This window comes from Pleurodeles waltl, chromosome 3_1 (assembly GCF_031143425.1).
Source record: "Pleurodeles waltl isolate 20211129_DDA chromosome 3_1, aPleWal1.hap1.20221129, whole genome shotgun sequence".
In the NCBI taxonomy this organism is placed as follows: domain Eukaryota; kingdom Metazoa; phylum Chordata; class Amphibia; order Caudata; family Salamandridae; genus Pleurodeles; species Pleurodeles waltl.
Window position 1 is genome coordinate 669,692,600 of NC_090440.1, and position 26,402 is coordinate 669,719,001.

A 26,402-nucleotide genomic window follows, 5' to 3' on the forward strand; every position below is an offset into this window, starting at 1 on the left:
GACTGCCTGTCTCTAAAATGGAAGCTTAACTCCTACGGGGAAGCTTGGCGCAAGAGTAGTTCTGATTTTCCCGGCATGCCGTGTTCCGTGACCTCTGATCCTGCGTTGTGAGACGTGTCTTTCCGGTGGTGACAGCAGCAACAGCAGCAGAGATGGTAAGAGAATGTCAGACTAGTGGCCGGGGATATTGGGGACAGCAAAGCGCAAAAAAGTGAATGGGAGCAGTTCGCACCCCTCCTTTGGTCATACCTGTCCGCCCCGTCCCACTGTAACCCTTCTAAGGACTTGTATCTGCCTGCATTTACTTACGCTTTCCTAGCAGAGTTTTTTCATAGCATCAGATCCAAGTCTTTAAACACTTCTTAGCCACAGTCAACACCCGCAGGACCAGAGTTCTCTTCTGCACTCCTGAAAATAGGGCGAATTCAGTACCAGTGCGCCCTCACATACTGCACACAGTAAGGCTGTGCAGGGGACTGTTGCTCTTTGTGCGATGTGTGAACATCGATTAAGACCGAGAGCAGATTGGTTCTTTGGGATAGGCTTGTAGTATTTGGAAAGTAATCGCCTGCAACACTGTCATACGGGGATAATTTAGTTTACGTTAGGTCTATTGTAAGTGTATTTCATGTTGATATCTGCAAATCTGACATGAATTCCGCGCTTCTGGGCCTATGTGGAACACCTTTAGCCTTTCTCTGAATGTGCAATGCCGTATGCAGAGCCTTGTCGTCCTTCTCTCCCGTGCTTTACTCTTAACAATAATTTCAGGCTAGTACAAGCATTCTTTAGGTTTCGCACCTGGTTAGAACCTTTTCAGTGAGGGTTGTAATGTTACAGTCAGACATTTCATTTAACTTCCTTACTTACAAATGATTTTTTATAACGAGGTACAGTCCCTATTCTTTATGAATCACGGTAATAGGAGTCCTCTAACCCATATCCTACCAAGGCACAAACTCTCCAGACAGTGGTCTATACATTTTTAGAGAGCTTTAAAGCAGGAAGATACCAGTACTTATTTTTGCATAAAGTATAGTTTGTTTTATATTAAAGAGACCTTTTCCTGTTCTCCAAAAGAAGATCTGTAACTCTTTTGACACATTATATCCTTTATATTTCCAGCGTAGACCGATGAGTGTTTCCTCCAGATCCAAGTTATGTTAGGGCCTTTTCGAGGTAGTGATGTGCAAAGGCTAGCTTCTGAGCGAATTATAAGGGTGAGGTATGATTATAATTGTCATTAAAAGTCAGCACCTAGCAACTTTAAGCTCCCTTAAGGAGCTTTAATGGGAGCGAAATATTCTTAGGTGAGTACACGATCCAATGGCGTTTTACGAAAGACAGCCTTACTGAAGGCACACCGCTTTAGGAACGCGCTGTTTCGCTTCATTTTAGCGCTATCACAATCAACATGTATGTCTTTGAATTTGCGGCTAACTGGGCAAGAAGTCTGCACCTAGGGTTGGCTCACTTGTTGGAACTGGTACCTCGATATGTTATCATTTTGAATTTTTCTACAACATTCAAAGTCAGTACCATTTAAGAAAGTTAAGTTCCTCTGAAGAGCTTTAATGGTGCCAAGGCGCCAGGATATCAGGAGAGCACGTTAGTGGAACATGAATTGCACTAATTGTTCTCTCAGCGAAGTTTACCTAGTTGAATACTGAGCAGTATTTTACTGCTAAATGATAAATGAAAAATAAAAAGTGATGTTAGAATTACATTGCCCAGGAAGCTAAAGGGTCTTTACTAAAGGGACGACACACACCTTTGAAACGTTCTGTGCTGCTGTATTGAAGCACAACTAAATACATTTTTATTCATTTTCTTTTACGACATTAACCTTTTTTAAATTTCAAACAAATCAGAGATGTTCACTTTCCCCACTTTAAAGCACCTTTTGCAATGTACTGTTGCAAAATGCTGTTGTTTTTCAGAGACGTGTGAAGTGGATACCTTTTGTTTCTTTTTCTTGCCACAGATTTGTACCCTTCCTCACATTGAACATTATTTTGAGCTCAGGGGTAGAAGGAGTAATCCAGTTTTAAAAATCGACTGGCTCCGTCCTCACTTGTCCCTCATTGGGATCTTTGGCATCTTTTTCAGCATTCTACTATTTTCTGTGAGTGGCTCTAAGCCATTACTATTAATATAATCTAAACATGTCTCTCTTAAATATTAGAGCAACTATCTGATTTTATTTAGTGGAATGTAATACTTTGTACTCTCGGACTTCCTTTGCATCCATGCTCTTCTCACTTTTGCCCTGGTGCTTCAACTATGGACTATAGGGGGGTAGAAGTAGTCCATTTCACTTTATAAACTGGATCTCACTAGTCATGGCAACAAAATACCTCTATTAGATTTCTCAACCTATCCGCTGCCGTGCAGATGATAGAAATCAGCTGTACAGTGCCTCATTCCATAACATTTGAAGAATCTGTTAAATGGACTTGCCATCAATTATACAGGGATGTGGAATTCCTGCCGGCACATCTTGTTTGGGGTCAAGGGCAACAAGTTTTTATGTTTACTTTGTCCTTGGGACAAGTAGGCCCAACCTCCTGCAGCACAAACCCTTTGGCTGCCTGTTTACAGAGAGTTGAACTCTCTGCAGTTGAGGTAATGTGTTTCCAAAAGATAATGCTGTTCCAACTTGTATTTATGGTTCATTATTTGAAAGCCTTCATTATTAGGGTGCGTGCTGTAAAGAAATGTTTTAAGGTCACACTTCACTACTGACGTTGGTTCCAGTACCAAAAAAAAAAAAAACGTGTACACACTTGTTTGAAAAGTTTAGACAAAGAGGCTAAGTATAATGCTCCCAGAATGCTCTCTGATTATATGCAAATGAAGTGTCATTTAGTAAAATGTGTTGATGCATGCTAGTATTTCCCAAAAATATTTCTAATGGAAAATCAGTGTAACCATTTTCAACACGATTATGGGAAGCATGAAAATAAACAAACACTGACAAAGCCAACTGATCTGACATACTTTTATACGTCTTTTAGTTTCATCAATGCGTGTCTTGTTTTGACATGGCTTTTGTAACACTTTATTGTTGTGGGAGCTACCAGGCCCTCAACATTGTAACAAACATTGGCAAAACCCCCCCCAAAAGTTTTTGAACTCTTAAAGCACACGTTGCCACCAGCGGCATAACAAAGGCCCCGCAGCTGCCCTCCAGGGGGCCCCGTCAGCACAGCACCTGCCCTGAGTGAGTGTGGAGAGGGGGCTCCTCCATGTTCTTTGCAAAGGGGCACCCTCCAGTTTTGTTACGTCACTGATTGCCACTGTAGTTCCTGACACTGAACAAAACTACTTTGTGTGGCAATATGCTCCTTGTGGAAGAGCAGAATGCGATCACTCACAGTAAAGCCAGCCAGCCGAAAGAGAGAGAAATAGAAGTTTAATAAAAACAAAATGTCTTTGTTAACACCAGACCTAATTAGGGACCAAGACCCACATGTAGGTAGCTTTTTGCATGTCACAAACAGCGACTTTCGCTGTTTGCGACGTGCAAAAAGCACATTGCGATGCACAAACACAGTTTTGCGATTCAGTAACCTGGTTACCGAATCACAAAACGGGTTTGCGACTCGCAATTAGTAAGGGGTGTTCCCTTCCTAATTGCAACTCGCAGTGCAATGTAGGATTGTTTTGTGACCGCGGGCGCAAACCAATCGCAGTTTGCACCCATTTCAAATGGGTGCTAACACTTTCGCAAAAGGGAAGGGATCCCCATGGGACCCCTTCCCCATTGTGAATGTCACTGTAAACATTTTTTCAGAGCAGGCAGTGGTCCTGCGGACCACTGCCTGCTCTGAAAAAATGAAACGAAAACGTTTCATTTTTCGTTTTTGTTATGCATCTCGTTTTCCTTTAAGGAAAACTGGCTGCATTACAAAACAAAAAAAAAAACTGCTTTATTGAAAAGCAGTCACAGACATGGTGGTCTGCTGTCTCCAGCAGGCCACCATTCGTGAGGGGGTCGCAAATTGCGACCCACCTCATGATTATTCATGATGTGGGCATTAGCGAAACCCTTGCGAATCACAGATGGTGTCAAGGACACCATCCTACATTCGGATTTGCAATTTGCAATTTGCAGGTCACAAATCTGAACCTACCTACTTGTGGCCCCAAATTCTTAAAGAAAGTCACAAAAGTGCACCCATGGTATATGTCGTACCCCTATAAAATATTTGTGAACTGTATTTTAGCGTGGGTAAATACGATGTGTAGATTTGCTCATGTGAAAATCTATTGAGCATTTGCAAGTTCATTTTCCCTCCAGCCACTTTCTTCCCAACCCTGGAAGAAGTTCTAATTCTGCCATTGTCAGGAGTAAATGTCCAACCTTTCTTATTATGGGAAAATATTAGAGAGAAGCTGGTAAAAATCTTTAAAACATGCAGGTTAGTAGGTTTGCAGACTCAAAGGCATTCCAGCCCTGGAACTATTGCTTACTGCTTCCTCCAGCCCCAGTATGCAGATCTGCAGAAAGGTGGCAAAATAAGGAAATTGCTACAGTAGGGATTGAAACTCCAAGTATTCAAGCCCTACTATGGTAGTAGCCCTGGCATAATCAGAGAGGCTATTAATTGCTGCCATAATTTGTTGCCACACTACCTGGCACCAAAGGGACAAGTAGATCTTTTTACAGGACAAGTAGATTTGAGAAGCAACCTGTCCCCTGGGCAAGTAGATATTTTAATAAATTCCACAGCCCTGATTATACCTCATTGAGGGTAATTAACTCCCTTGGAAACTTTTCACAACTGAATGCCCTATAAGATATTTACGCCCTATACTAGTTGTGGCACAAGACACATGATACACATTGACTTCTTTGAAAGGTAGTTCTTCATCCCTATAGCAAACAGAAAGCTGGCCTGTAGAACGAGGAGGAAATGTCACAACACTAAACAACTAAAGGAGAATACTTCCACAGAGAGCCCTCCCCGCTGAATGGGAAAAATATTATGAGGACAGTAAGGTTTGGCTAAGGTAATAGCTGTTATGGTAAAGATCAGGTTTAGGGTTATCAATGGCGTTTTTGTAAGGTTTAGGGTAGGGTTACTGTTAGGATAGAGAAAGGCACGTGGTAAGTTAGGGTTCTAGGTGCGGTTAGGGTTGGAGCTAAGGGCTAGCAAATGAATAATATTATACCTAAGTGGCAGGGATATTGTTAGGTTATGGTTACCTAGGGATTAGCACGTACAAAAAATAATAGAGAACACCTTTTAAAAATGGTATATCCACTTCAGAAAACTTAGGCGTCCATTTTTGATTACCTAAGATGGACTCCTTAAGGTAAATTGACTTGAGTTTAACAAGGTCCATGTGGTAGGCCGACGCCCACGAGGGACTCTACACCACAGAGACTGAACTTCATGTTATGAAAAACTTTTGGGAAAATGTGCCTCTCGTTACATCCAGTGCACAAATTATTCATCAGTCGTGGTGCAAAGGAAGTAGAATTTTTAGCACTCAGTTTGGCACAGTGCTCTGCTTTTTTTTCCATGGCACTGATTTGACACAATGTATAATGTCGCATACGTGTTAAAACGCACTTATATATAGCATATGCTGCCCAAAAGCTGACAATGAGTGTACTAAAGGGAAACAGCTTTCCCTTTGTATGTTGGGATTTTAATTAGTAAATTTAGTATTGAGTTGTATTTAGTACTGGTCAGAACCTGTAATGGGAGGTTCGTGGTTAGGAGCCAGTGTTATAGTGTTTGGTAGGAATTTTTAAATAGCACTTTTATCATGTAATGCTTCCCAACCTGAAGGATACATTTTCACCATGCAATTACATATACCTTTAAGATCGCACAAATTTGGGGCTGAATCCTGAAGTAGTAATGTTTTCCATACAACTTTCCACTGTAAATGCTTGAATACCTTTTTCTGAAAATGAGTTAATCTACGTGACAGGCACACTAGGTCATGTGGAAAAACACAGTGGGATGTCTCTCATGATGTGGTACGTGGCCATGGCCTATAAAGACCATTCTCACCACTGGTGCAGTCCTCCTTCAAGATAATGTGGTAGATTGAGTGTAGACTCCATGGAAAGCCCGACCTAAAAGGAAAATAGCTACATACCTTACTGTCATTATCACATTCTGAATGCTTGCTTACATTAACTCTTTTCCATACAGGCACTTTAGGAGAATTTATGTCCACTAGGAAAGAGTGTGCAGTTTTGGATGCATTTGGAAGCAACCCCTTTAGCACCTGCCTAAGCAATGTAACCTTTGCTGCCTCATGGAATGGTGTGGAGTATTGGGAGGCTGGTTAAGGACCCCACCTCTCAGCACAAAGTTCTAGAGGGTAGTCCATCGCCTTCTGGGCCATGTTCCTTGGTGGGATGTTGTGGAGGGGCGCCAGCACAAGAGAATCCTTATTGTCTTGAGTTCTGGTGTACAGTATTTCGACACTGATTGAGGAACCTCACTCCTGCCTTAGCCACATGGTCCTGAAGGAAAGTCCATGTCTTTGAAGGGATTCATGTGCTTTGTTTGAGGCTGATTGCAGAGGCTAAGTGTGATGGTGTCATGAGCATGGATGTGATACTTTTCTGTCGTAAACTATTTTTGTCACTGAGCTTCGTGATCATACGCTGACTGCTCATTGTGGCAAAGTCTACCATAAAGACAACTGCAGAGTATATTCAGTGGGTCTGTGGTGTTGGTTTCACAGCATACGTACCAAGAAAGCTGAAGTTAAGTGGGTGCTTGTTTTCTGGGTTACGTTCTGCATGTCCAGTGCTCTGTTTCATCAATGCCTTGTTTTTTTCTGTCGTCTTTAGGAGCTTGAGACTATGAGCCGATACACCAGCCCGGTGAACCCTGCTGTCTTTCCACATCTGACAGTGGTACTCTTGGCCATCGGCATGTTCTTCACTGCTTGGTTCTTCGTGTATCCTTTCCATAAAAAGTGTCAGTGGTGTCAAGAAAGTTAACAGGATTACCTTTTAATTGATATAAAATGAGTGCCTGCCACCACATTTCTTAGGTATTTCTGCTCTCTTTCGCAATGATTGCAAGTCACAGGCTTTGCTGCAGCCCGTGCGAGCTGACGTGCAGATTTCTAACTTACTTTTCCCATTCACACTTTGTCTTCATATGTCCTGGTTCTTGTCCTTCTTGTTTTTTTGTGTCATCTAACGTTCATGCATGGGTTTAAAAAAACTACAGACTTGACTCTGAATCCTATAAGCGGCATAGGAGAAAAGGCAATGCGTTCATGCTCAAGAGGGTACAAAGAAGTATTATTGCGTGTTGCATGCTGGTTTGCAAACTGTTATCAAGACAAGATCACATTTGACTAAGATGTGTATGTTTGCTCCAGTGCACTGGGTAAATGTAGTATTCCAACCAGTGGAGACACCTTCTCGAAGAAAACATTCCACAACGAAACATTCATGATTAAGATAGGTTGGACATTCTGTTTGTGCCAGTTGGCTGTAAGAAAGTATTTAGTAAACACCTTTTATTACCTTTAACCCATTGCCACTTTCTGTGTTACATAAACCCTGAGCAAGACCCAAGATATTGACTCTATACCTTTTTGGGTGGTCAGTCTATTGCAATTAACCCCGAACGGTACAGTTTGCTAGTCACCCACTCTGGATATGAGTCGGTTTGGAAATAATCTCTTCTTCCAAAAGCTGTGTGTGTGGCAGGCACTGCTAGCAGTTCAAACTAATCGGATATGTTCTACAAAAATGTATTCGCATGTATATGCTTCTTTTTCTGTATTTACAAAATTTGTAAACTTGATTTTGAAATCCTATGAAAGTGCAAATTAACCAATATTGGTACATTTGTGGCAGTATTTTATTTACATATTAACATGTTTTCTAAATGATTCTTCAAACCTCAGTTTTGCTATTTTAAATGATGTAACAGGTGTTCGTTTGACCTAATCTAACTGTACTCGATTTATGAGAATAACAAGGATGAAATCCTGAGTTGGCCTGCCCGGGATTTGAACTGATCACTTTCAAATCCCACACAGATGTTATCAGTGAGCGCTTGCAGGGTCCTCACGCACCTCTCTCCCTGGATGCTATAAAAATGACTTTTTCATTGGGGTTAATGTATGCATGCTACAATGTTAAATTCATTCTCGAAGTATGGAAACATATCAGTTAAAGTCGTTTTTGTTCTTTGAAACACACAGCATAGCACTATATATGAAAAAAATGAACTCACTGTGACTATTTCATTGTGACATGTCCTTTATTGATCTGAAGTGCGTTGGTGCTTATTCAGGTTTATACAAACAATTGGGATGGGATTTAAAAATAAATTATGTATGAATATCAGTGCTTTAGAGTGATTAGATTTTGTAGATCTCACTTTGAATCCCACAAAACAACTTTGCTTTGGTTTAGTTCCTTTTTTCTGAAGGGTGTGACAGTGACTGAGTAAGTAGTTGTAGTTATGTAGCACTAACTGTGTAGTTCATCACTCAGAATATTTCTTTCCACGTGAGATTATTTGTTGGTAAGGGCTTGTATTCTGTCGAATTTGTAAAGATTGAAGAAAGCCTCTTTAATGGTCTGTTTACTTTATACATGATTGACAGTCAAAGCGTACATTTATTGGATGTCTATATCTTAATTTGAGCCCCATTCACTATAGATAACAAAATATGCTTCGTAGCAGCTTTTCATACTTACATTTCCTTATGTGTGAATAGTATCCAAAAATCGATGCATAAAGCCTTTGCAGCTAGTGTGCTTGTATTTAAACTCCTGAATATGACCTGCTTTTGCTAACACCGAAATTATAGCTAAAGCCAGAATTTATTTGATTTTTTCGACACACTATACATTTTTGAAGAATTAACCACATTACAGATAAATTAAAACAAAATAAAACACACTGCTCCCCCCACCAGTATCTCCCCACACATCACCCCTCACTGATCCATAACCCCTCACCTCCTATTTATCAGTGCATTGGTGAAGAGCAGGTCGCCCCGGAGGTAGGGGCACCTACCTCCTGAAGCCTCCTACTTCGTCTAACATCGCATTCAGAGGAGCTACTGTGTCAGTATCAATACCTCAATATTTTGCCCAACACTCCTAATTTTTTGCATGTTTTTGAAGGCAGCCCCTGTCAATATATATTGTCTTTTCCATTTTCATGCAATGATCAAACCGTTTTCGCCACTCGTCTTATCAAAAGAGGATTTATATTTTTTCCATTGGCAAGCCACATCTCTCTTTGCAACAACAAGTCCTAACTAAAGCGACACCCATTTGTATTGATCGCTGTTTAATTCAGTGTTTATCTGCAGAATGCCAGCCGAGGGTCTGGCAGTATTCTCCACCCCAGCACCGAACCCAGGAAAGAAAGCACCACCCCTCAGACTACTTCCAATTTGCTGCAGCTCCATACGATATGCAGCTGGTTTCCATCCTCTGCCAAACATCTGAGATAGGCTGAGGATGTTGCCATGCCATCTTGCAGAATCCGCATCTGATCATATAAAGCCAGTGTATATTATTCAGCTGGTTGAGGCAGAACTTTGCTGCAATATTCAAGTGTCGCAAGGATGTCCTAACCTCTGCTCATTCCTCTACTGCAAGGATCCTACATCCAATTCCCAGGACGAACGCAGTACATCAAAGGACTCAGTCTTATTTATTGAGGAGTGATAGACCTGAGTCACCTTGTTCCCTTCCCACTTCTCCCATAAGCAGCTTTGCCTGCACAGGATTAAACTGTGGAGGGTCGGCTGGCCCGATATATAGATGGTGTTATTAAATCTCTTAGTTGTAAATAATGGGAAAACTGACAGTGGTGTAGATCGTATTCAATCTATAGATTCTGATAAGATTTGGGTTGTCACACATGTTGGCTTTTGATTCGCCACCTCACCACCTAGTCGCACTTAGCTCACAGACCTGTTGGTCCTGTTTCAACAGTTTAGCTGATGAAATATCCTTTATACCAATTAAAAAAACAGTTCAAAAGAAAGTTATATCCTGTTGTTTTTCCAGATTCAACTATATGTACAAAAACACTGGTGGCTATTCCTAATTTATTTATCATGAAATCCATCTATGACCTCTTTCAATCCACTCAGTATCTCCATATACTCTCAAGCCTCGAAAAATCCTAAAAATGTTACTAGACCTGCAGATCGAGTAGCTTGAAGAATCTACTCGATCTAACTGTAATGTACTTGACCTGGAAACGGATCTTAAATTGTGAGATCCTAGGCAAATATTGTATTTTACAGTCACCTTTTTCTTCATTCTCACATATGAGTGCACTTTTTCAAATATGTGAGTTCCTCATTTCCGCTGTAAAAAATACCCTTTTGTTTGATAAAAAATAAACTAAACGATTGCTCCATGTATAATAAGTCTATCCCACATATGGGGTAATGTGATCAATGCATGACTTGCCTCTTTGTTTACTAATAGCTTTGTCATCAGGGCAGGAGTGTTTCTCAGTTTATGCTTAAACACTCACTTTAAATAAAAATATTACTGAAGCATGATGTGGTAGCACACTGTCATTTACAGACAGTAAATTTCCAAGAAATGTCCAAAAACCTTCCCACTAACTTGCAGCTTTACTGATAAAACTATATAGTGTGTTAACAATAACCTGTGAAAATTAGGTTTCAGAAAACATTTCAAACATTTATCATTTGCACATCACCAAGTAAAGTATTCTGACTTTTTTTCATCCTATTAAAATATTGTTTTAATCACACAGAAGTACAAAAAATGGTCTTTCACAGCTACTGAAATATATTTTGAAATGTTTGTAAAGTTGACTTAGTTATATAAATGTTGTGTGTTAGGAAAAACCTGATAACAAAAGCATTTAATTTCACATAGGTCAGACAGTTCACCTTACAAAATCCTGGAACTCTGCAGTCACAAGGAAAGGTATTTGCATTGCAAGAAGACAAACTAACTATTGACCTCGGTCTCTGAACACACAGCAAATGTGACAAGAATAAGATTTAAAGGCTTCTTAATTGCAAATTCAGTTTCTGACTGAACAGAACACCTTTTCTACGTCCACTCGCCCGAAGGGTCGAGTGGAATCTAAAAATAGCTCGAGCCCATAAAATAAAACTTGCTATAGCGAGTGGCAGAGTAGATTTTTCGAGCCCTGACTTTACATTATCCAATGCATTTGCATTCTAATGATCCTTCTTCAGGGGTCCGTTACCAAGTATATATAAAATTTTATCAGCTCTGAAAAAATGACAAAGTAATATAATAATACCAATTTAACATGCCGTAAATCCTTGTGTATTGCTGCTTGCTACAAAAACCCTTGGTTCCACAGGAAGCTTTTGATTATGGAGTTTATTTGATCAAAAAAGGAATGTGATAATTCCTGATTTTAGTTCTGGGTACAGAAGTCTGGGTAATGACACCATTTAAAAATGGCAGAACTTCCCAGAACTGACAAGGGAAGCACTGGCCATACTTTAATATCTGCTGTTAAGTTTGTCAAGTAATGATTGTATATTACTTTCCCGTGCCACAATGGTGTTTAATGTGAGATATGCCCCCAGATATTTAAATCTCACATGACCACCTGCAGTTGTTTAGCACAGTCAGATTTCTGGTGATATGTTGGCTGGAAAGACCAAAGATTAGGCCACATGTCTGAAGAGGCCATTGGTCTTCCCAAAGATACGAAGAACCCAAAGTGTGGGAAATCCCAGCCTTACCGGGGTCTGTCAAGAAAATCAAAGCATTGTGTGCATAGAGGGCTACCGTTTCCTAGACTTCCTCTTCCTGCTCAAATCCCAGCACCTGACAGTCGATCCGGAGGCACTTTACTAGCGCCTCTAAGTCAGTGGAGAAAAGAAGAGACTACATTGGTCAACCCTGCCCGTTGTCATTTGTAGTGGAAAGGCATCTGAAATTTCATGACCCTTACAGACTTTGAACGAAAGGTCTTGTAAAGTAATCCTCTACATGCAGTAAATTTGGACCAGAAATTAAGATGTTAAAGAAGGGAGAATAAATAACTTCAGCCCATCGAATTCTCAGTATCCGCCAACAAGACCAGTGATGGACCCTCTAATCAGTCTGCTAAGACCAGGACATTTTTAGAGTCTCAGTATATTTTATCTGGTACCTTCATGGGGCACAAACCCAACAGATCCTGCTGGACCAGCGAGGGAATCACCCCTAGCAGTCAATCTGCCAAGGCTTTCGTTATAATCTTGACCTAGGTATTTAAGAGTAAAAAAATAAGACACTAGAAAGAGCAAAGCTCCAGTGGGTGTCCCGGTTTCAGGATTACTACTATCTCAGCTTGACATATGTCATGGGGTAACAATTTCTTTTCTCCCACCTCTCGTAGAACCCCTTCTAGTGTGTCCATACATTTACTCGTATAAAACTTAAAGAATTCTGTACAAACCTATTTGGGTCTGTCGCCATTCCCGATTTTAGGTGACCCAGGGCCGCCGAGAGCTTAGCGGCCGTAAGGTCTCCCTCCAAAGACAACCTTTCCACTTCCAATATACCCTGGAGGGAAAAGTTTGAATATAAACTTTTAGGGTGGCCTGAGGTAGTACCTCCCTCCATCCTTACCACTCGTTATATTAAATTGCAACCTTCTGGGCTATTTTCGTGTCACACATAATTCTTTAACCGTCTGAGTCACAAATTTGCACCGAAGGGGTTTGGCATTGTATATTGTGACATAAATGGTGAAGCAATGCACTCACCTCCCCCCCCACTTACAGATACAGCTCTGTGAGTGAGGCTATCCCTATTTTGTTAGCCTCTTCCGTTATTAGCTGCTGTAGCAGTATTGGAGTATGAATTATGTGCCTACGAGTCTCTTGCGCCGGCTCCACAAGGTACTGTGCCTCTAGTGCCAGGATCTACGACTCCACTTTAGTAACTGATTATTGCTCTCTACTCTTCCTTCTTGTTGGAAAGCGTATGATGTCTCCCCACAGAGTCACCGCAAAGGCCTCCCATAGGATGCTGTGGAAGTTCACGGACACCTAATATTGAGTAACGTATCTATCCATTGCCTCGTCTAGATGCTCTTTACAAAACTTGTCTTGGAGAGACCATGTGGTTGACCGCCATCTCATCCGTGGGCTTTTGTTTATATATATATATTTTTTACATGGCTGGATCCTTTTCACCATTTTGAAGCAAATCGTTTACAAATGTGAAATTTTTTGTAGACAAATTAAACTTATTATTTCATGCATTATATAGTGGAGTCTATGTTAAAAAAATTTAAACCTTGGCTATAAAATGTCTTTCTTATACTAAGTTATAAGTGAGTGAACAAACTTATAAAGATAAGGCATGCCATCTTTAAATCCTATGTTAACTAAAACGTCTGATGCACAGGCACATCTTGTTTTCATTGAACTATTGGAAATTGCTTGACTTGGTCTAATAGGACCAGAGATACTGGCAAAACAATATATGTATAAATTCATCGAAAAAAACAAAGGTTACAGGGACGTTATAGTTAGGAAATAGAATAAAAAAAAACCCATAGAAATTAACTTTAAAAAAAAAAAAAAAAAGTTTACAGGGACGTTATAGGTAGGCTCACATATTAAACATACCAAACCATAGAAATTCATCAGTTATAGCTAGAGTTATCTGAAGTAACTATAACTCGTGCCCTACGGTAACTATAACTCGTGCCCTTCGGTAACTATAACTTGCACCCCCGCCATGCATAGTTTTCTGCTAAATAATTTTACTGCACGTGTACATTGATATCATAAATAATGTTATCAAAGATGACATGAGTGATGTATTATGAGGGGTAATTAGCAGTGCATAGTGAGAGTGCGAGTTATAGTTACCTTAAGGCACGCATGGCCCCCTGCATCAAATTACTTTAATGCCCCAGAGAGGTGGTGGTCCCCGGGGCAGCGGGGGACCGTGCAGCACCCCGCATTCAATTTCATAATAGTCCCTGGGATGTAGCGGTCCACAGGGCTGCGCTTGGGAGTAGAAGCCCCGGGGAAGTGGTGGTCACCGGGGCTGCGGGGGCCCCCCTGCACACACAATGTTTTTGGCCCGGGGGGAGCAGGCCCCTCTGCATCACAAATATCAATGCCCTTGGGACTTGGTCCTCCCATGGGTTTAGGTATTAAGAAGCGCGGGAGCCAACATGGCTGGCAACACTTTCTTGTTGAAATGTTGACAGCCAATCAGATCTCATATATTTACAAATTTGGATTTTTTTAAAATCCTAAAACTACTGAACAGATTTACACCAAATAACAAAAAGGACTCTTTCTGGACGAAGATCTTCCTTTCTGCCAAATTTGATGAAATCCATTGAGCGATTCGGACAATCCATTCAGCGAATTCCGATTGTAGCCATGTCTACAAAAATTGAAAAATCCCACAGACATAGAATGGAGAAAAAGAGTTCTGGGCCCCCTCTTTTTTTTTCTTGGCCCCCGCTTGACAAATCACCCTGAAACTTTCAAGACAGCAAATTAACTGACTGTCCTACTAATTTTGAAAATGTAGTGAAGATTCGTTAAACGGCACCAAAGTTATTGGCAAAAGAAAAAACGCTGAAGAGGGTGGTCCTAGCTATTACTACCTACTGGCTATCGCAGTAGGAGGATTTATATACATATATGTGTGTGTGTGTGTATATATATGTGTGTGTGTGTGTATATATATGTGTGTGTGTGTGTATATATATATATGTATGTGTATATATATATATATATATATATATATATATATATATATATAAATAATTTTACTTTCCCAGTAGATATCTGTTCATGGCATGTAGTGCTGCAGATTCACACGCTGTGCATATCCCGCCATCTAGTGTTGAGCTCGGAGTGTTACAAGTTGTTTTTCTTCGAAGAAGTCTTTTTTTCAAGTCACGGGATCAAGTGACTCCTCCTCTCGGTGATAGTGCGCATGAGCATCGACTCCTTTGTTAGTGTTTTTCCGCAGAAGGGTGTAGGAAGGAGTGAAAGATTGTGTATGTACAACTATAGATCTGTATTAAGTAAGTAAGATGTCCATGCAAATATATATATGTACAAATGAGTACTACAACGACTACAGGTTCCCGGGGAGGAGGGAGGACGCATGTGAATCTGCAGAACTACATGTCACAAACAAATGTACACTAGGTAAGTGAAATTTTTCTTTCGATGGCATGTGTAGTTGCAGATACACATGCTGTGCATTGACTAAAAAGCAGTTCTCCTCCCAATTAAGTGGTGGTTAGCCTGTAGAGGTTGAAGTGGTCTGAAATAGTGTTTTTAGCACTGCTTGTCCAACATTGGCTTGTTGTCTTGATAAAACATCCACACAGTAATGCTTTGTGAATGTATGTGGTGTGGACCATGTGGCAGCTTTGCATATGTCTGCCATTGGTATATTTCCTAAGAGGCACCCTTTTTCCTAGTGGAATGTGCTTTAGGAGTTATTAATAGTTGCCTTTTTGCCTTAAGGTTACATGTTTGAATACATCTCACAATCCATCTAGCTAATCCTTGTTTTGAAATAGGATTTCCTTTATGTGGTTGTTGGAAAGCAACAAAAAGTTGATTAGTTTTCCTAAAATTGTTTGTCCTGTCAACATAGTACATTAGAGCTCTTTTAAGGTCAAGCGTGTGTAGAGCTCTTTCAGCAGTAGATTCTGGCTGTAGAAAAGAAGACTGGCAATTCCACTGACTGATTAATGTGAAAAGGTGAAACCACTTTGGGTAAAAAAATTGGGTTTGATCTAAGTACTACTTTGTGTTTGTGTACTTGGAAGAACGGTTCCTCTAGATTAAAAATCACTTACTCTTCTTAATGAAGTAATTGCTACTAAGAAAGCAACCTTCCATGTGAGGAATTTAATATCACGAGTGCATGGGTTCGAATGGTGGGCCCATTAGTCTTGTGAGTACAATATTAAGATTCCATGCAGGAACTGGTGGAGTTCTGGGTGGAATAATGCGTTTAAGTCCTTCCATAAATGCTTTTATAACAGGAACTATAAAGAGAGAAGTATTTTGTAGGTATGGTGATATGGCTGTTAGATACATTTTAATAGAGGAAAAGTCTAGGTTTGCCTTTTGTAAATAAAGCAAATAGCACACAAGATCTTGTACTGATGCTTTAAGTGGATCTATCTTTTTAGGGTGGCAGTAGTATACAAACCGTTTCCACTTATTTGCATAGCATTGTCTGGTTGTTGGTTTACGTGCTTGTTTTAGAATGTTCATACATTGTAATGGAAGCTGTAAACAACCAAACTCTATGACTTCAGGTGCCAAATCACTAAGTTGAGTACACTGGGATTGGGATGCCTGATTTGACTTTTGTTCTGTGTTAACAGATCTGGTCTGTTTGGAAGTTTGTGATGGGGCCCTACTGACAGATCCAGGAGTGTTTTATACCAGTGTTGGCATGCCCATGTAAGAGCTATGAGTATCATGGTGAGAGAGGTGTGACACATTTTGTTGACCAGAAATGGAATTAACGGGAGAGGGGGAAAAGCGTAAGCATATATCCCTGACTAGTTGATCCATAGTGCATTGCCCTTGGACTGAGGGTGCGGGTGTCTGGATGCAAAGTTTTGGCATTTTGCTTTTTCGCTTGTTGCGAACAGGTCTATGTCTGGTGTTCCCCACGTTTGAAAGTAATGTTGAAGTACCTGTGGGTGAATCTCCCACTTGTGTATTTGTTGCTGCGTCCTGCTTAGAAGGTCTGCTAGCTGGTTGTCTATCCCTGGGATGTATTCCGCTAGTAAAAGAATATGATTGTAAATTGCCGATTTCCATATTGTTTGAGCTAGAAGGGACAATTGGGATGAATGTGCCCCCCCCTTGTTTTTTCAGATAATACATTGTTGTCATGTTGTCTGTTCTTATTAAGACTGTCTTGTGTACGATCTGAGGTTAAAATGCTTTGATGGACAAGAACACAGCTAATAATTCCAAATGGTTTATGCGATAAGTTGATTGTGTTGAGTCCCATTCCCCTTGTATGGTTAGGTTGTTGAGATGAGCTCCCCAACCTGTCATTGATACATCTGTTGTGATTATGGTCTGTGGCCCTGAGTCTTGAAAGGACCACCCTTTTGTTAAGTTGTTGTGATTCCACCATTGCAGAGATGTAAGTTTGGCAGTCTAACAACACTAGATTGTGTAACTGACCCTGTGCTTGAGACCATTGTTGTGAGAGACACTGTTGCAGTGGTCTCATGTTTAGTCTTGCATTCAGTACTATTGCTATACATGATGCCATTATTCCCAATAGTTTCATGATAAATCTTACTGTGTAAGTTCGGTTGACCTGGATTTGTGATATGAGGTATTGGAAAGTCTGTATTCTCTGTGGATTTGGGTAGGCTAATGCTGTTTGAGTATTGAGAATTGCACCTAGATAAGGTTGAAACTGTGCTGGTTGAAGATGAGATGTCTGGTAATTGATTGTGAACCCTAATGTGTGTTGGGTATCTATTGTGTATTGAGTGTGTTGTTGACACTGTAGAATAGTGCTTGATTTTATTAACCAATCATCTAGATAAGGGTAGACATGTATGTGTTGTCTTCTGAGAAGAGCTGCTACTACAGCTAGACATTTTGTGAAAACCCTTGGAGCTTTTGTTATCCTGAAGGGTAGTACTTTGAATTGGTAGTGGTTGCCTGATATTACGAACCTTAAGTACTTGGAGTGAGCTGGTTGTATGGGAATGTGGAAGTAGGCGTCCTTGAGATCTAACGCGGTCATGTAATTGTGTTTTTGTAGTATGGGAATGACATCCTGTAGAGTGACCATGTGAAAATGGTCTCACAGGATATATAGATTTAGAGGTCTGAGATCTAGAATGGGTCTGAGAGTACCATCCTTTTTTGGTATAAGGAAGTATAGTGAATATACTCCTGCGCCTTGCTGTGTGATGGAAACAATTTCTATTGCCCCTTTTAGTAATAGAGATTGTACTTCTTGTTTTAGTAGAACAGTGTGTTCGGGAGAGAGTCTGTGAGAACGAGGGGGAATATTTGGTGGAGTAGAGATGAGTTCTAGGCAATAACCATTGCGGATAATTGAAAGTGCCCACTGATCTGTGGTGATGTTTTGCCAGTGAGGTGGAATCGTTGCAGTCTTCCTCCCACAGGAGATGTGTAAGATTGTGGGATGTTTAGGAGGTCATTGTTTTGTGGGTGTGGTAGCACTTTTTGAGGCAGTAAAGTTTCCTCTGGCACTAAAGTTTTGCCCTCTGTAAGAGCCTTTAAATGACCCTCTTGAATAATACTGCTGTGTTTGTTTTGGATGGGAAGTGGAAACCTCTGTAGTTTGGGGTTTAAAACCTCCCCTGAACTGTTGTTTCCGAAAGGAACCCAGAAAAGGTGTGGTATATAGGGCTCACATGGCTTTTGCAGTATCTGAATCCTTTCGGAGTTTCTCAATAGTATTATCTACTTCTGGTCCGAAGAGATGGGGTTTATCGAAAGGCATGTTAAGCACTGACTGCTGTATTTCGGGTTTAAAACCCGAGGACCTTAGCCATACATGTCATCGGATTGTAACACTAGTATTAATACTTCTAGCTGCAGTGTCAGCTGCGTCTAGGGTGAATCTAATCTGATTATTTGTAATAGCCTGTCCCTCTTCTACAATTTGCTGCGCTCTCTTTTGGTGTTCCTTGAGTAGGTACTGCAAGAATTCTTGCATTTCATCTCAATGTGCCCTGTCATGTCTTGCCAACAGGGCCTGGGAACTGGCACTACGCCGTTGGTTGGCTGCTTGTGTAGCTGCCCTTTTCCCTGCAGCATCAAACTTCCGACTTTCCTTGTCAGGGGTTGGGGTATCCCCCGAAGACTGACTATTAGTCCGTTTCCTGGCTGCACTGACCACAATAGAATCCGGTGGCAGTTGTTGCATAATGTAGACTGGGTCTGTTGGTGTAGACTTATATTTTTTTATCAATTCTTGGGGTTAGAACCCTAGCTTTGACTGGTTCTTTGAATATGTTGTCAGCGTGTCTAAGCATACCAGGAAGCATTGGTAAGCACTGGTAGTGTTTATGGGTAGAGGATTATGTATTAAAAAGGAAATCCTCTTCCAAAGGTTCTGCATGCATTTGGACCCCATGGTATGCAGCTGCCCTAGATATGACTTAGGTGTGAACTGTACTAACCTCTGATGGTGATGGTTTAGTAGGATAAAGATCAGGATCATTGGACGGTATAGGGTACGAGTCATACATGGTGAGGGTAGTGGTGGTGGAGAAAAAGAAAAGCTGTGGTGGAGAAAGCTGGAGAGGTAATGGCTTTTCCATTTTGGCTTAAATTCTTTTGCTGGTGGTGGAGCAGTATCAAGAGTCTCTTGAAATGCCAGCTTTCTTTTAGTCTGTGGAGGTGGAGAAACAATAATTTTTCCAGTCTCTTTGTGGATGGGTATTCTTCTCTGCCTACTGTCCATAACTTCCACAATTGGTTGGATATCAGATTCCTCTGTTTCATATTCTGACGTTTTGTGCCCTTTGAGGATTGTTCACTAGCTGTTTTGGGCATATGTTTCAAACGGCTCGAAAGTCCTGTTTCTTCTGTGTAGAAGGATGTTTTCGGTTCTGAAGTGGTTCTGAGCTTTTTCGGTCCCGAAGATAGTAGCCGAAGTTTTAGCTCTGAAGCCAGGCACAGTACTTTTGGATCCGAAGATTGTAGGCATCGGCACGGAGGTGGAGCTTCTTATTCTTTTGCTCAACTCTGGCACCAAAACAGGCGATGGGGTGACTTGGCCTTTTTCGGCGCCGAACCCAAGGGCCGGTCGCCGACAACTTTCTTTCGAGTGGAACCATGGCTTTCCAGCAGTGATGCACCCAACGCCTTGCTAGATTTTCTGGAAGTGGGTGTAGGGGCAGGTGTACTCACATGCTGTGCTGCTGTGATCGGTTGGCTTTCGTCTTCTGATCGTGGTTCGGAGTTGGAATCTTGAATCGAAACAGCCGTCTGTGCCTGCTCCTCCTTTAAGGTGTCAGTGGACTCTGTATATTTCGACGCCATCTCGATTCTTCTTCCTCTTCGGTCACGCAGTGTCTTTTTTGACCGAAACGAACGGCAAGCTCCACAATCCTCTTCTCGATGTTCAGGAGAAGGGCAAATATTACATACCACGTGCTGTTCAGTGAAAGGGAATTTTGCGTGGCATCGAGGACACAATCGGATTGGAGTACGATCCATCAGGCTATGGCGTGGTAGGCCTGATCAGGCCCAAGAAGGGCGCAAGCGCCCTAAAGGGCGTTTTCTTGATCCCAACGGTACTATCGGATTGATTGCAGATGTAAACGCGGTCGAAACAATACCAACGGTATAATAAAGTCTCGGAGCGAGAGAGAACACGTCTGAACCCGACGGATAGAAAACAATGTAACAAAGGACTCGATGCCCATGCGCACTATCACTGAGAGGAAAAGTCACTGGAAAAGATTCTTCTAATAAAAACAACTTGTAACACTCTGAGCCCAACAATAGGTAGTTATAGTTAGGACCTAGTTTCTGTAGGAAAAGCTTTTTCTGTTATGCCAAAAACGTGCGCCTTTTGATGAATCCACACAAAATTTTCAAAATGAGTACGCCATTCAGGGTGATTCGTCATGGGGAGGCTGAGAAAAAGGGGGGGGTTCCCATGCAATTTCCATAGGGATTTTTAGACATGACTACAGCCCTAACTGCTGGACGGAATTACCCTAATTTGGCAGAGAGCTCGATCTCGGTCCAGAAAGTGTGCTTTTTTGTAATTTAGTGTAAATCCGTTCAGTAGTTTCGGACATATAAAAGCAAAAAAATATTACAAATATCTAGGGACGTAGATCTGACAGTCCCTGTGCTGATACCTGATTGGTTGCCCACACTTCAACCAGGAAGTGTTGGCAGCCATTTTGGGACTTGGACAATAGCTCTTTCGAAGCGAAGTATCTTCTTTAGTGTTTTTTCTTGTCATCGCTTGTTGAGAACAGAGCATGTCAGTCTCGCTTTTGACTACTACGAGAATGCAAATGCTTAAAATGACCTAGAAGCCCCGTCCATTTAGCTGAAGACCCTGCATGGTGCGGAATTGGATGCCTATGGGGGTTCCGCAGGGCCTGGCCATAGGCCAGACCTTTCGGCCAACCCCCGCTGCTCACAGCCAAAAACTGTGCATGGTGTTGGAAGCCTACGGGGAGTTGGACGCCGGGCATGGCCATAGGTCAGGCCCTGTTCCAACCCCATTCTGCCATGGTGCAGGGTTGGGTGCATGTTGGGGGTTGACGGCGTGCCAGGCCCTGTGACCAGCCCCATTATGCGTAAAAAAAACAACCAAAAAATTCTGAAAAAAACAAAGGTTATAGGGGCGATATAGTTAGGAATTAGTGTTTTAAAAAAAGCCTAGAAATTCACTGAAAATTTCAGGGACGTTATAGTAGGTTCTGAATTTACATGCACAACACCATAGAAATTCAGCTGTTATATTTAGAGTTATTTTGAGTAACTATAACTCGTACCCTAAGGTTATCATAACTCGTGCCTCGCCATGCACAGCTAATTAACCCACATACTACATTATTCATGACATCTATGGCATCATTGATATTATCACTGAACATTTACAATAAAATGGTTGAGAAAACTGTGCATGGCGGAGGCACTAGTCATAGTTACCTTGGGGCTTGAGTTATAGTTACTTGAAATAACTCTAATAACTCTAACAGCTGAATTTCTAAGGTTTTGTGCATGTAAATTCAGAACCAAAAATGTTTGGCCTTACGCGTTAGGGAGTCAGGGTATCACTGTCCCCTTATATATTCATTTTTTTAGGAATTGGTTCCTGAGTCCTATGATGACTGCTGCCATATATTTGCTGTGGTTGCAGTGCAGAAATTCAGATCTCTCCTTGAGATCTGTCGGCCCATGGATTCTCTGCAGCGTAATATATACAAAGGTTTTGAGCTTTAATTGCTCAAAAACTACTGAACTGATTTAGACCAAATCACAAAAAGCACTCTTTCTGGACCAAGATCTTGCTTTCACAAGGCAGGATTGCCCATTGCCCTTGGTGCATCAGTAGAACCGCTGGCGTGCAAGGCAAGACAGAGGGCCATGTATCATGGCATATGATCTAGAGGAGTAATACATCACTCATCTCTGTAAGCTGACAGCATGTTTTTATTTTTTAATAGTAGGCTGACAAATATAGATCCAGTTATCTGGCTTTTAAGTCGGTTTAGTAATCAGCAGTCTCTCTAACAGTTGTGAACAAATAACTATAACATATTTTGGGGTATCCATTTGTAGCTCAAACTTATTTAGTTGATAATATAGGGCATGTATTGACAGCAGTGAGGGCAGGAGTGCCTTCTAGGAGACATTGCCAGTGTGTGTGGCAATTGTCAAAATGATTTTGCTACCACGATTTTTATATTACTTCATCACGCTGCTGGTAGTGTTAACCAGGAGATGGTTTCAAGAGATGGACATGTTGCTTACAGAGCACATTTGGGACCTTGGTAGGAAGAGTGTAGCTTTTTCTAAGCTACAATTTGGGAGAGGGTGGCCCTGCAGTTCCTGATATGGAAACCTGTTAATTAACGCCTTAGCTGCCGTGGTTGACTAGAAGGACAGCATCTCAGATTGCTGGAAATGATGATGTAGGACACGGTGGCCCACTCTTGCACCTGCTTATTCAGCTCCTATTATATCCTGGGGAAAAAAGTGGTAATAATCAAGGGTGAATGAAGGTGTGAAAGCACTGCTGGACGGGAGCCCTACAAAAACTGTCAGACTAGCGGGATTATGAAAATTGGAGATTACTTTAGGTAGGTTCACTTCCTTACTGTATGGGACCCTGACTGCAGCTATTCGAAACACACGAAAAAATTGAAATTGCAAACCCAGTACACACCAGGGTCTCCATACTATCCTCAGCACGTCAGTAACATGTAAAGCAACATCCCTGATGTATAGCGTATTGCGAACACACATTAGTGTTGATGTGCCCCAGATGTCAAACAGTTGAGGCAGACTTGTGCTGTTGATTTGTCCCCACATGAATATGTACTGGCTAGATATTTTATCTCTGCTGAACGAAGCCACAAACAGAAATCTACTGACAAGCCTGGAAACCTGCATCCAAGGCCTCTATCCAAGGCCCCAAAGCACAGGTTTATGACCAGATTAATCGATCTGACCCTAGTTATGGCCAGTAGATAGATAACAATGAAATGGAAGAAAATAGTGTCCCCTGTTTTGCAGTATGAACACAGATCTCCTAAAATGTGCTGGCTATAAAAGTAGTATCTTGCTTCGAGAGGCCAAAAAGGAAAGAGTATACTAGAGATAGCTAGGGCATCAGAGGCAATATTGTCACCATTAACAGAAGACGAGGCAGGTTCATTAATGGACACTCCTTCTCCCATAGTACAAGATGGGTAATAGTCATGTAACTGACGGGACGGATGATGGAGGTCTCCCTTTGGTGACAAGAATCTAAGGCCTTTTTTTGTTGTATTTATCTCTGTTGGTTTTCTGGCTTTGCTTCACGTCCCTGGTGGGTTGAAATGGCTAGAGTAGTAGTTTGGCGGCTGATTGAGTAAGTACCTCACGGTTGTTGATTGTTATTACATAATAAAGTTGTAACAGTGATGTATTATCATTGACAGATTCAGAATAAGAGATGACATAGTCAGACCGTTGAATAATGGTGGTTAGATCTTGTAGTCATCATTGTTCCCCTCTGCGCTATTGGATTATATTTATTATGTATGTGGCTGAAACATATAACCGTGTATCGGTTGAGGATGCTATTCAGTATATTTTGGATCACTGAATTGCTCTCTCTAGAAAAACAAATGAATATAACGGTTTGCAAAAAAAATTGAAAAACTACAAGGCTTAATCTATGGTAGTTTGTAAATGTCATTGAACCCCTCTCACCTTTTCTGCCCCCCTTCCCTAGTTTTTCTGTCACTCTTTCTTTCTATCATGTATTTCCTTAAACAATGAAAATCTATTTTTTACCTCAAGAATACCATTGGTACACGTGAATCAAGAGTGAGAAATGTCCACACAGAGAAACCATCTAGAATGGATGGTAATTCGATGCATATACCAAGAAGAACCAGGAGTTTACTCATATTGGAATATACCACAATATTAGAAATTGTTCTAAAACCTCCTACAAGTTTTGTACATTATCCACCATTCAAAGCTTTATAATCTGTTAATACATTTTAAGGGGCCATAAGGTAAATCAGTCTATATTGTAAATCTCATTTAAATTTGAAGGGACCATTTCCCTGAGGCTATGCCGCATTCTGGTGGAAAAGCACTAGTATAAAGAGGGGAACTTAACAAAAAGACCTCACTTAATCTGGTACCTCATGGTAAGAATAATAAGGTGCTGCATTAATCTTAATCACAAAATAGCCTTTTATTTAAATATTTTATAACACAGGCATTGTTTTATTGTGGTCATTGCTGTGTCCATATCGGTGCTTTGATAATGTTATTCTACTAACTTGATTTAGTACCCCTGTTTCCAGGAGATCAGGTACTTCTCTCTCCTTTTGGAATGGCTATTAGCCGTCTTTAAGATGTTGTCCTGTGCTTTACTTGCTATGTCGTTCTCTGGTATTCAATCTGACTCATTAATTTAAAACTGTAAATAACGCCTGTTTCTAAGATACTGGATTAGGTTTAGGCTGCTTACTCTGAAGAAAGGACCTGCATGACCTGGAAAGCTAATGCGCAAAGGTGTTTTTTTTTTTGGTCCAGTAATAAGTTCCGCTCCCTCCACATGCATATATATACCTGGGCGTAAAGGGATGAGAAGGGAAATGTACTTAAAAAAAATAAAAATTGTAATCGTCAACCAGTAGTTTTTTAAACGAACATCCAAATTGGTTTTCTGGTCATTGGGTCCATTCTGAGATGTGACAGCTGCCTCCTAACAGAAGAGAGGCTGCTTTGGATTCCCCTACCTAGTTATTGCCCTTAACCACTAGATTCAGCTATGAGGTGACTTCGACCAAGTACACGCGGGACATCTACAAAGAGCTGCTCATTTCACTTGTTGCCTCACTTTTCATGGGTTTTGGAGTCTTGTTCCTGTTGCTGTGGGTGGGGATCTATGTGTGAACAGGTACGAGAGTGACATTAACTTCCAGGGTCCTCCACACTGATTGGACTGCTTCATACATATTGTGCTCCATACTTTCTTGACTGCGGACTCCCTCTGATGTGCGTGATTTCCCCCCCTCTTATGCTGGTATCTAGCTTTTTTGATTGCTGAACAATTCCCCCCCCTTCCCCTGAGTGGCACCCTCTTTCACTCCACTCCCCCACTGCTTGCCAATCACTCTCACTTTGAGTGTCCTACCTGCTAGCTGAACTTCTTTGCTATTCTTTATAGATCTACACCCCCTTTGTCTTCGCTGAGCTACCCCCTGAATACAGCTTACCCCCCCCTTTTTTTGGTTCTGGGCTTCCCAACCCAGTCACTTGCTTTGGTCCCCTGCACTAGCTAGGCTCTACTCCCTTCCCACACCTCCTCAGCTCCCAGATCACTTTGAATTTCTCATTTTCGTTCTCTCAGGTTCTCCCTCTTTCCCTTTCTTTTCCTTTCTCCTGTGGTCTTAACCTTGTGCTTTGCTTCGCTTGTTTGCTGGGCTTTTCTATCACCGATCTCTCATTTACTGGGCACTCCCTTCTAGCTCTATGACCTTTTTTCATTAGATTGTAGGTGTTTTTTCTTCACTTGCTGGATACCTTTGTCCTGCTGTCAGGGTTCCTTCTTTTGCCCATTAAAATCCAATCTCTTGTTTGCTGCAATCTTTCTTGACGCAGCTCCGCTCAATGTGTGTTATCTTCTCGTTTCAGAGTGTACATGGAGGTCCTTGTTATTTCTATCCGTTTGAAGATCCAAAACGTTACAGACATACAAGTTCGCCCTGCTGAGATGTGGACAGCATCCACTCTTGTCTCCACGTGGATTGTCTCGCTGCCATTCCCGGAACTTGATATTTTGTATTGTTTGGCAACATTGCCTCACTTTGTAATAAAATAGACTTATGCTGTAACTCATCTTTTGTTGTGTCTTGAAAAATTAATACATTTGATTCTTTATGACAGTTAGGCACCACATTATTGGAGCACTAAAGGAAGGTGTAAAATGCTTGTGTTTTTTTAGCACCGTGGTGCAAGCTTCTGTGATTGAGTTACAGTGACATGACAACACTGAAAGGAAGTTCATGCTCCTGGGATCTCGCATCACTGCCGTAACACTATTGGGGTCCTAGCAAACCCAAAGGGCCTCCTGGAAATCAAGTTGCAGAGCGCGGCTAATCACCCATAGGTCTCAGGCACTGTTTGTGGGTGTGCTGCTCAGT

General features: G+C 41.3%; 1 protein-coding gene across 1 annotated transcript; it reads left to right on the forward strand.

Annotated features, from left to right (window-relative positions):
* On the forward strand, positions 1 to 26,093 carry TMEM258 (transmembrane protein 258). Its single transcript, XM_069223233.1, has 4 exons — positions 1 to 155; positions 6,827 to 6,936; positions 25,026 to 25,156; positions 25,894 to 26,093. The coding sequence occupies exons 1-3, from the start codon at positions 153 to 155 to the stop codon at positions 25,150 to 25,152; spliced, it is 240 nt and encodes a 79-aa protein (XP_069079334.1). The 5' UTR covers positions 1 to 152; the 3' UTR covers positions 25,153 to 25,156; positions 25,894 to 26,093.
* Positions 26,094 to 26,402: the final 309 nt, after the last annotated feature.